Genomic DNA, 11536 nt, shown 5'->3' with positions numbered 1-11536 from the left:
TTTATGATTGCCTGCCTGGGGGGGGATCTTGGTTGCCCTGACTGTTTTTGACCAGCACGGGGGGGTGATGTGTGTAGCTGTGGCAGGGCCTCGGCGATGGGAGCAGCCACCGTCTGGATGTGTCACATGTACTGTGAATTCCAGCGACTATTACGTGAGGGAGACGTCCTTTAAAAACAAAACCTATTCTTCCGGGGGTTGTACTGTATGATTAAGAAATGATAAAGCATTACGAAGGGTCCAGTCTTGCAGTGTACAGTAAGAGATGTTTCAGGGGGAGCTGCCTGTGACGTTCTGAGACAATCAATTACATATCAGTGGTGCAAAGCTGGGGGGACACAAGCCATAATTGAATTAATCGTTTTTCCCCTTCAGTCAAAAAAGAAGATTAAAGGAAGTCAACAGCTGATGTCAAGTGTGGATTAAAAGCAAAAACATTTATTTGTGTGCCACTTCAAGCGAGAATGGTGTTCAGCAATAGTTCAATAGTTCAATTCAGTTCAGTTCAATAGTACATGCAGCAGGTCAACAGACCAGGGGAAAACATTGGTTTGACACATGGAAGTTAGCTTTAAATAGTCTAAACAATTAGTCTTGAAATAAACGGCCACTGTTGCAATATCACATAGTTCTATAAACTTATGTAGTTATTACCTGGAGGGTAAGCTGTGGACTCCCACAGATTTATGTTCTCCTATACACTATCCATTCAGTGTTGGTTTACTTTATTTGAGTTCATTTAAAATGTTAAAGGTCTATTTTTTTATTTTTTTTGCTGTATTTTTGTTGTATGTTTATCACTCTGTAAAGCGCTCTGTGGCTACCCTGTGAAGGGCGCTATACAAATATAAATTGATTGAATTGATATAGGCTTCAGAAAGATTGAAAATACATTAGGTAAATTCAGTGTTGTTCATTTAAAAGATCCCTGGGTTGGACTGGCCTAGGCTGTGCACCGGTTTGTCCCTGTTTTGCCCACACCATTGATCCAGTAGTTTGGAGAAATTTAAAACAGCTTACATTACATCAGATGAAGGAAAGAAAAATGTTATACGATATCAAATAAGCGTCACACGGGTGTATTTTTAGGTTGATAGAATCCTATATTACAGGAGATGTTAGATACAGACCAATTTGCATCTACGCAGGAACCTCGCTCAACGTGACCACTGACATTTTAGGTTTCGCGTTTCATGCCTTTGACCGGATACACTCGGAGCCACCCGATGCTGTGCTTTCGTTCCCTCCCCGCTTGCCGTACTTAGTCACCCAGGAAGAATGGCCGGCGCGATGGTGCAGCTATGGTGGCGTTGTGTATTCGGGCCCAAATTGAGCAGGATTCACCGGAGCGCCGAGCCAAGCCGAGCGGGTCCAGTGAGGGTGAGACTATGACCTGGTTCACCGCCGGTTTTTGGGTCAGGTGCACGGGTGACAGGCTCTTTGTATCGGTCTGTTTACGTGTTGTCGCTGCTTTAGAGTAACACCCACAAGCTGCCTCCACTACACAATCTTAGTGATGCTGTGTTTTAAACGACGTTGCAGGGATATCATCGATTTAGATTGACGTGGGAGCTGGGGAGCATATGTGCTTTGCTTGGCTGGTAAATCTCTATTTTATGTACTTCGTGCAGTGGTTCAGGTGAGAGAGACCTTTACCTGAAGAAGCACCTCAGTAGTAAATAAACAGACGTGTAATGACGCGCTGGGTTTGTTTTCCACATGCTTGTCAGTTACTGTATCACTGGGACGTCATCCAGCACTGCGGGAATATAGAGATCATGTCAGTGGAGAAACAGCAGAGGGTCAGGTCTATAATCTGAGTTGCACAAGGAAGCTCATACCCGGCACTGGAGACTGTATTTCCGGATTGTTCACAGTGCATGATCAGACAGGACTGCCCGTCTCACTGCAGTGTCGTTTCATTGGCACAGGCAGACATTGGAGGTGTAATTATTATTAATGCTGTTGTGGTGGTGGTTGCATTTTCCTAAAGATGTTGATTTTAAGGTGATCCCAAAAATCATTTATTAAAAGGCAACTTTGTTATTACACTGAAAACTGAGCTACCTAAAGGAGCATGTCAGATTCCTCCAGTCTCTGGTGCTGCCGACCCTTCAGGATGATTGAGGCCCTTTCCTATGATAACAGATAGGCTTTCATCTCCCTCTTCCCTCTGAAAACCTGGCCCTGCATCTGTTATTAGAGAGCCTCCTCTCGCTCTCTGAAAGGGGCGTGCTGGCAAGTGTTAAGCCTGTTTCCCATCACAGCAATGGGAGATGCAGCTCTCTTCAGCTCGGTCTAATAACAGTGATAAGGGTAATCTGACCTGCCCCCTTGCAATCACTAGGTCACCTTCCCAACAGCTAATGATCGCTCTGCAAACCTGGCACTGCATTGTCCTTCTTCGGTTACCGCTGCCCGCGTCCCAGTCAGAAGCTGCCGTCATTGGGTCTGTTTTGGGTTAAACTCGCGTTCTCCGATTGCTTGTGTAGGTGGGGAGTGGGCGGACTGGCAGGGGCAAATGTGGCTCTCTGTTCCTGTGGCTGCTCAGGTGCCTGCAGGTTCAGGGGGCCACAGCTGTTCCATCTATAGCAAATCCTCCAAATCGGTGCGGTGGATGGACTGTGGGCATAGAGGGCTCTCAGTGTGACAAATGTACAGATAGGAAGACATGTTTTGTGTGTCTTTGTCCTGAGGAGGCCTACATCCAGCAGTGGATCAACAAAGGCTAATGATGGTGATACACATACTACTGTCTTTATTTTGCTGTGCCTCGGGAGCTTCTCTGACTTCCGTTCCATAGCAGACTCTGAACCCTGGCAGCCTGGTCCCTTGACCCCGGTTGCTAGGTTCCCTCTCCTCGCTGACGGTCTTGTTCTCTCTACTTTGGTTTCCTAGCAACAGGGATGGACCTATCAGGCCAAGGCCCTTGAGAAGCACACAGACAGCATCCTCGGCTGGGTACGTATCCGTCTCTGTGAGATTAAGACTATCATATAGTCCATTCTGACTTCGGATCCGGTCTGGTGGCTTTTAGTTTTTTCCCTGACTTTTTTTGTAAATTAATGTTAACACCGTGGTCTTAATTCCTGGTTACTATTGATTGTAAGCATTCAGGAACTTCACTGCACCCTACTGTAACTCCCAAATATTGCTTGAGTTGTCATATCAGTAGTGTCTCCCTGCAGATGGCTCTGGGTCGGTGTTTTATTAAGTGTTTTTGTATTATTATTTTTTTCTTTGTTTTACAGGCATCTGCTCTGTGGTCTCTCTCTTACTACACGTCTCCCCTGCTTGTGTTCTACCTCTACAGGAAAGGTAGGTAGATGCTGAATCGGGTGCTTTATGATTTATATTGAATTTGTTTTTCCTCTTGTATTATGATTGTGGGATCTGAAATAAACAAACTATTCGACATTAAATTAAATTTAAATCTGTTGGCTGAAAGTGGCTTCAGAAAATATATGCAGTTTAAACATATATACATGTGTGCAAGCATGTGTCTGTTTTGTATATGCAGCTGCAGCGAAACTCGAATTGTCACTGTGAATTAAGAACCACAGTTAAACACTAACGTGTATTTCCTATTTAGGGCTCTATCTCTTCCTCTTTTATCTATCTCTACATATGTGTGTGTATGCATTTGCCGAAAATGAGGCTGTATAAAAGGACAAAACCATTCAAGATCTTAATACTTACTAGGAAATAGGCTGGTTAGTGTTCATGTGAATTGAAATGGATATTTATGTTTGAAATGCTGCTCTGTAGTTCCTGAACTTTGGGTGTCTTTATAAACCAGTCCTGCTTGCCTTTCAGGGTACATCTGCAGCTCCAAGCTGGTGCCGGTGGGGCAGTATGTCGGCACTCTTCTGATCGTCCTTGTGGGAGTTGCGTGTCTGAGGGGTAAGTGGTCCTGTGAAAGAGGAGGCCACCTACTGGGGAAGGGTGCAGAATGCCACTCGGTACAAAGACGCAAAAAGCTCCCCAATTATGTAGCGCAAGGGAACTGATACAGAGACTGATTGATACACTGACTGCCCCACTGACTGTCTGATTTCAATAAATCTTCATTATATATAATATTTACAAACAACATAAACAAATATCATGCTAAGTTGGTGGCCTGAATTAGTCAGAACCCCAGGGTTGGCAACCAGATGCAAGTGCACTGGGCCCCAAGCCTGATACAGGTGATACTGAACCTGAACCCTGAACCCCACTGGCCGTGCCTCCTGCTTTCCCTGCCTGCTGGCTGTACCAGGGCAGGGTTCGAGAGCACTGGCGTAACACGATAAATGAAGTCTCATTGTGGTTGTGAGATCGATTTAGCTTTTTCATAAGGAATCCCTGTGTTTAGGAATCGGACGATGGACCAATCCAGAGTACATCCAGTTCATCACAATCCTGGAAGAGACCAAGAGAAACAACCGGTCTGAGAACAAGGTACATGGCTTGAATTGGGGATTTGCTGACTGCAGGATTTACTGGGCCAATCGGGCTTCTGTGTGGCGTCCTTTGTAAACTATGCAGCAGCAGCCAATTGCCTACAGGTGGAGGAGTCGGCTCCGCCCCCTTTATGGTGCGACTGTTCATCAGTCCCCTGGAGTCAGTGGCTCCGATCTAGAATGGAAACCAGAAGAGCAGTGATTTTTGCGGTCTCTCAAGAATTGGACACAGTGATTGGTGTATTGCGCTGTACCGCTCTCCACCGTACCGATTGGTTATTGTGAGAGCGAACGCTGTGCGGCAGTTTGTTTTGTGGTACCAGAGGAATGGGCTGAAGCTGATTGGCTGGTGATGGACATTCCTGCTGGACGGCTGAGTGCAACTATGTAACTTTGTTTTAATATATAAACTCCTTTCTCTTTCCCTCAGAAAAAGTTGGCCTGCTTTAACTTCGATTTCCGCAGTTGGCCGGTGGACTTCAACTGGAGTGACGTGAGCAGCAGGTCAGCTCATACAGGGCGGCCGGGGCCTGTTTTATTTGTTGGTGGGGTTGGTGGAAGACCTGTCTTTGTGAGTCTCGGCGGTGTTGTAGTGGAGAGCACTGGTCTGCGGGAGGGTCTCACCTGCTTGTGTCCCGGCTCCACTCTCCCAGGAAGGAGCTGACCAAGGGAGGCGTCTCCCTGCTGAAGTCGGAGCCCAAACACAGAGGCGCTGCAGACAGCCTCCTGAGCTCAGTGCGCAAACTGCCCTGCCAGCTCGTCAGGTAAGAGGGCTGGGGTGGGACAGGGAGGACTGGGGTAATTGGTGTGACTGAATATATTAGGGTGATTAGGGATACTGGGTTGGTGTAGAGCTCTAGAAAATCCATCTTTGAACACTATACACACTTACGCTATACACAATACACACTGTGTACTATACAAACTACACACTGCACAACGTAAACACACTATACATACTACACCCTGGCTTCTAGTGTGGGCTCCCTGTGTGAAAGCGGGGCGCTATATTCATCAGGCAGTGTGTGTCTGTCCTCAGTTACCTGATCGCCCACTCCTTCGGGCGCCGCATGCTGTACCCGGGCTCCGTGTGTCTCCTGCAGAAGGCCATGAGGCCCATGCTGCAGCAGGGCCAAGCCCGGCTCGTCGAAGAGGTACGTCCCAGGACCCCAGGTGCCCGAATAAACAAAAAATCTGATGTTAAACGGGTCACCAACCGTGTTTTTTGCAATAAAATGACCGGAAACGTTCCCTCTGTCATCGTTCAGTGTCCATCGCCTCCTAGTGGGGCCACAATGTCTTGTAACTTTAACTGATCGCATGTCCCCTGTGCCTCAATCACACTGCTGTACCATCTGCTGAGACCATATTACTGCCACAGCCCCATAAGTTCTCATTCCCCCCTTTTTCTTTCATCACACTGCGCTCCAGTTCGATGGAGAGCGGGCCAAGCTGGTGGCCTGCGATGGGAACGAGATTGACACCATGTTTGTGGACCGAAGGATGGGAGCTGGGGAGCAGGGGCACACGCTGGTGGGTGCTTCATTCGAAGGGAGGTATGGGGTCCATTAGGGGCCCCTCAGTGGAGCTGGGTGTGGTTACTGGGGTGGTTTCTCACTGGGTTGTTTGTGCTCCTGCAGGTGATCTGCTGCGAAGGCAACGCGGGCTTCTATGAGGTCGGCTGCATGAACACACCACTGGAAGGTACCGGCCTGCCCGTTTTATTTCTGTCCGTTGTTCGTTCTTTTTTGGTCTTCCTCTTTTTCTTTGCATTTTTTTCTTTATTTTAATACATTAGCTTAATGGATTGATGGTTTGATTTGTCTTTCCTTTTGCTTTGTTTTTGTGTCTTTCTCCTCCTTTTTTTGGGGGGGGGTTCTTTCATCTTCCTTCTTCAACATTCAAAACTGGCAAACGAGCCCCCGAGCTGCTGTGAGTGTTCTGCACCGTACATCTGCTTTCTTTACTCCACACAGGGGGCTACTCCGTGCTGGGCTGGAATCACCCTGGCTTTGGCGGCAGCACGGTAAGCTCTGAGGACATTTAGTACTTACCCCCGTTTTTTTTTTTCTTTTTCCATATTCAATTCCTGTCATTTCCCCCCAATATTAATCTTGCATGGCATTTTTTCACCACGCTGTTTCCAGGGAGTGCCGTTCCCCCAGAACGAAGCCAACGCCATGGACGTGGTGGTCCAGTACGCCATCCACAGGCTGGGCTTCAAGCTGGACGACATCATCATCTACGCCTGGTCTATCGGTGGCTTCACAGGTAGGCCTGCGCTCTTGAGGAGACTTGTGGGCCGGTGTGCTCTACAGCGGTGGTGTCCCACTCCGTAAATAAACTGTGTTCATTTGTCTGTCTCTCCAATCCACAGCCACTTGGGCCGCCATGTCCTACCCAGACATCCGCGCTCTGGTCCTGGACGCCTCCTTCGATGACCTCCTGCCCCTCGCCCTCAAAGTCATGCCCGAGAGCTGGAGTAAGAACTGCTCCCCTGGCTGGGCGCCCCCTGTCCATCACCAATAGGCCTCCCACAAGCAGCATCTGTTTAGACTCCCATAGCACGGGGTTGGACAGGTCCGCTCCTCCAGGGGCTGATGGGATTGATGATTGTCGTTCCAACTGTGGTCTTAAAGACTGAACTGAAGTTGTTTTTAGGATAAGAGGTCAAATTGCCTGTTTTTTTGTTGATCTTTTCCTCCTCGGGGTCGTAATTACAAGGTGCCTCTAACACGTGCCAGGAATCCAACCCCTTATTTATTATTTTAATTAATCTAGTTTGTTTGAGTATGAAATTATGAAGAATTCAAATTGTTCAAAACTTAAAATGTTATATCTACAGATTAAAGAAACACTACAGTTGCAGGCCTAACCCATTTTTAAGTCTGGTGGTCTGGCTTGAAGTGAATGGATTCCTTTCTGTTCATTCCCATTTCGTCGCACCTAACGCTGCGCCGTGCAGCCAGGTCACAGTGAGCGAGTGACGTCCCTGTGTACGCAACACAGACGTATTCTTGGTGTGGTCCTTCATATGGAGTCAAGGGAGTTGATTCACCAAAATAAATGAGCAAATGAAGTCTAATTTGCTTGAAAATGTTCCTGAATTTGAATGGGTTTAGAAATAACCTGCCTCTTCCTTCTCCTCTCTAGGGTCCTTGGTCACCCGGACAGTGAGGCAGTATATGAACCTGAACAACGCAGATCAGCTGTGCAAGTAAGAGTTGTCCGTGTGTATCTGATTGGATTCATACACAGCAGCCAAATGACACAGCGAGCTGCCAGGCTGCACGGCCTCTTCCCTTTATCAAATTCTGAAAGGGGAGCTAACGCAGCCCCTAAAGTGATTGTTCATGGTCCTCCCTATGGCGGTGCGGGTTGCAGTTGGGTCTTCTCTCGCTTCAGTCCTCCCTCCTTATGTTCTGCAGGTACCAGGGTCCGGTCCTGTTGATCCGCAGAACGAAGGACGAGATCATCACCACCTCGTGAGTCTGGGCCTCGCTTGTCAGGTGTCCCAGTCGGTTCACACTGGCTCACTGGGACGCGGGATCTGCCTTTACATACGTTTTTTCTCTCAGTTGATAGCTTACACTGTGCTATTGACTCACCATAAGTGTAGACTCTGATTGGGCGTTTTGTTTAGTTTTATGCTTATTTTTTCCTGAAGCTGTACTTATTTTATCAGCTGCATTTTGTAATTTGGCCCTGGAGACAGCTGTACTAATTTCATGTGACTGACCTGAGTTCGTAGGGAGGGGCGTGTACACGTTTGACTGCCACTTGACTGATTTCTGTGCAGGCGGTGGTTTGTAGTTGTCGCATCCCCGGGGCTGAGCTTTCTACAGCACTGACCCAGCCAGCTCTAAAAATTATTGATATTTCTCAGTTTCACCACTGAAGATAAGAGAACACTTTTAAAACTCCAGCTGTTTTAAAAATAAAATGAAACTGAAATGCCTTTCTTTCTCTCAACAGAGGCCCTGAGGACATCATGTCAAACCGGGGCAATGACTTGCTGTTGAGGCTCCTGCAGTTCAGGTGAGGATTTATTTTCTCCCGCTTTGAAGTGAAGATGTTTTCTGTGCAGCCGCCACACCTGCTGGTCGACTCGGCCGCTATCAGGACCGGCTGAGCCACCGCCACACTGTCATTTATTGTCCTGCTGAATTGAGTTCAAGCTGAGCTCCCGGTTACTTAATTGGGCCTTGAATTGGCTCCTCATTTGCATAATCAGAGCAATAGGAAGCCATGTAGTTAGTTCTTGATAAGGGCATCAGCCAAGTGAATGTAATAATGATGACAATAATATTAAGAAGAGTTCTGAATGGCAGTCCTGTTGTGAAGCGTCTACAGGACTTGAACCTGTGTTGCTTGGCACAGACTTCCACCTTCCCTGCCTTCCTGAATGCGTCAGTTGAGTGCGTCTCCTTTACAGATACCCCAAGGTGATGACCGAGGACGGGATACGTGCGGTGAGAGAGTGGCTGGGGGCCGGCACCAACATCGAAGAAGGTAAGAGCAAAGAGAGGAAAATAAAAAACACTCCTCGGGTTTGAAGTAACAAAAGATGGATGGCCTTCATCCCAACCCAGCCTGACACTGAAGTCCGCTCACTCGCTACATGAGCGTCCTGCTGCAGCTGTTCATTGTTGTCGCTCTGTGATTGGCTGCAGCCTCGGTGTACAGCCGCTATGAGGTGGACGATGACTGGTGCACCTCGGTCCTCCAGTCCTACCAGACAGACCTCGCCACAGAGTTTCCCTGGAGCGTCGGTGAGTCGGAGAACCGCCAAACTCTCGCAACAAGATGTGAACAATAAAAATAGTCCAGCACAGTGCTGCCCAAACACAGTCCTCGAGGGCCCCTATCCAACAGGTTTCATAGGTCACCTTTAAATATCAATCTCTTACACCTGGAACCATTTTAAAGTGACCAATTAAGCAGATGATTTGTGAAATTACGTTATGTAGAGGTTTGACATAAAGAAAATGAACTACACTTTTCAGCTCTCAATGACCCGAATTCCCTTAATTGAAGAAGTTAATTGTTTAACTGGTCTAGCACATTTTTTTCCTCTTTTCTTTTCATTCCTTTTTTCTTTCCGTCTTTTTCCTGTTAATTACTTGGCAGATAACCAAATCTATAAACTCTACAACATCTTGCAAAACTAACCACAGTCCTTTCTTCTCTACCGAGTTGTGACTGCTACATGCTCTTTTCTGTGTTAATTAGTAACTTGTTGTAGAGAAATGTATTGGACTGAAAATAATGTTCCGGTCACTTGAAAGAGTGCAGTATTAACTTAAATACATCAATGGATTGAACCGGGGAATTTTTTGGTTGGGGTCTAGGTGAGGACATGACTTCGGAAGGACGGAGACAGCTGGCTCTGTTCCTGGTGAGTGACTTTGACCCTTGACCTGGGCTTGGATGCCTTTGGCCCGCGTGGTCAGCTAGAACGGTTGCTTTAACATGATGTAGTTCTGAGTACAACCAGCAATTTTGAATTGAATTCATGAAATGTTGCAGTTTCTCAAATGATGACGTAGCGAGGCTTTGTGGGGTACTGCAACTGTCAATGCAATATTAACGACCTGTTTTGAAAGATAAGATAAAAGTTGAAAGGCTTACCCACCCCCCCTTAACCTGTTTGTAATTTCTGGGAATTATTTTATATTTATATATTTTCAGGCCCGGAAGTACATGAGGAACTTCGACACCACGCACTGCACTCCGCTGCCCTACGCAGAGTTCCACTCGCCATGGAGATTATAGCGCGACGGATGGACCGGGGTTGGGGGGGGGAGAAGGTGGCAATACAGAACTTGAAGCATCCTGGGTGTTTTCTGTCGTCTGCTCAGCTGCTCCCCTAGTCTGTAACGTATATCTATATATGTATAAAACAAAACCTTTTTTTTTTTTTTTTTTTTTTCTGTAACTGCTTTCGAGAGGGTGAGTGACTGTCGCCTCCTGAAAAACTACACACAACAACAATAACCAAAGCACTGGGTTCTGTTGGATGGGCTGACAGGGTGTACATTGTGGCTTTGCATGGAGCCCAGTGTTTAACATCCGTCTCCAGTGTGCCCGGCTTTGCATAAGGGCTCCCACAGGTCATGAGCAAGAATTAGATTAAATACTTTTATTTATGTATATACACACACACATGTATTAATTGATGTTGTGATCACTGGGTAATTAATCTCAGGGATTTTGACTCCTGGTCAGCTGCAACTTTGATGTCATCATAAGATCCAGGAATGGTAATTCTGAGATTCTGGTAATCATGTCCTAAATACTTAATTTATACTTTTAATTGTTCATAGACTCAATTTGCAATGAGCCACCGTACTTTGCCTAGATGACCAATGATCTCCATCGTAATTTCTGCCTACCTTGTTCAGCCTGTCTTTGCAGTTCACCCAGCCGCCCCATCTCGTTTATTTTGTCTATTTTTTTCTCACTCTGCACTGTTTTGGCTACAACGTGCGTCGGTGTCGGCAAGGTTTATTGGAAAAGCCAAAATTCGTTGACCTTGTCTGTCTGTGGTCACATGGAATGCTTGGAAAGGTGTCTGTTTGTTCTTTTTCTCACCAGAGTTATCTTGATGGAATAATTGTCAAGGAAAAAAAAAACTTGAATCCATCTTTCTGGTTATCCATGAAGTGCATTCTCTGTTGACTCCTAATATTTGGAATACACATGGAAACAAAAGTGACTTTCTAGTGGGCCAAATAACTAAATTAAGATGCGTTCTTGTTTTGTTTGTGTTTTTGGGAAAACCTGACCCAGAAGTGTATAATTGTATCACGAGAATGGATCAATTTTTAAAGTTGCATATTAATCCCAGTATGTTGGCTGAATATTTTAATGCCCTTTTTTGAACTCTTGAGATTGAGTACTGTATTTTATTCAATTTATTAAAGTAAACCCATTACATATAGATTTTTTTTTTCTCCTCCATTTTATCATTGCAAATGAACTCCAGTCTGAGCTGGCAGTCAAAGTTTTGTTTCAATAAATAAATTGTCACAAATTATATGTCAATACTAGCACTGAGCAATGGAAGCAAACAGAACGGGACCAATCCA

At 46.1% G+C, this 11536-nt stretch overlaps 1 protein-coding gene across 1 annotated transcript; it reads left to right on the top strand.

Annotated features, from left to right (window-relative positions):
* Positions 1-1235: 1235 nt before the first annotated feature.
* abhd16a (abhydrolase domain containing 16A, phospholipase) lies at positions 1236-11390 on the top strand. The gene is made up of 20 exons (XM_066723692.1): positions 1236-1380; positions 2899-2961; positions 3252-3318; positions 3817-3903; positions 4358-4443; positions 4876-4949; positions 5099-5209; positions 5485-5599; positions 5877-5978; positions 6086-6149; positions 6422-6471; positions 6593-6716; positions 6823-6927; positions 7599-7662; positions 7874-7930; positions 8421-8483; positions 8881-8957; positions 9119-9217; positions 9797-9843; positions 10137-11390. The coding sequence occupies exons 1-20, from the start codon at positions 1279-1281 to the stop codon at positions 10218-10220; spliced, it is 1641 nt and encodes a 546-aa protein (XP_066579789.1). The 5' UTR covers positions 1236-1278; the 3' UTR covers positions 10221-11390.
* The last annotated feature ends 146 nt before the right edge of the window (positions 11391-11536 follow it).

The sequence above is a fragment of the Amia ocellicauda genome, chromosome 15, assembly GCF_036373705.1.
Source record: "Amia ocellicauda isolate fAmiCal2 chromosome 15, fAmiCal2.hap1, whole genome shotgun sequence".
Taxonomy (NCBI): domain Eukaryota; kingdom Metazoa; phylum Chordata; class Actinopteri; order Amiiformes; family Amiidae; genus Amia; species Amia ocellicauda.
This window is presented reverse-complemented; position numbering and strand designations above follow the sequence as displayed.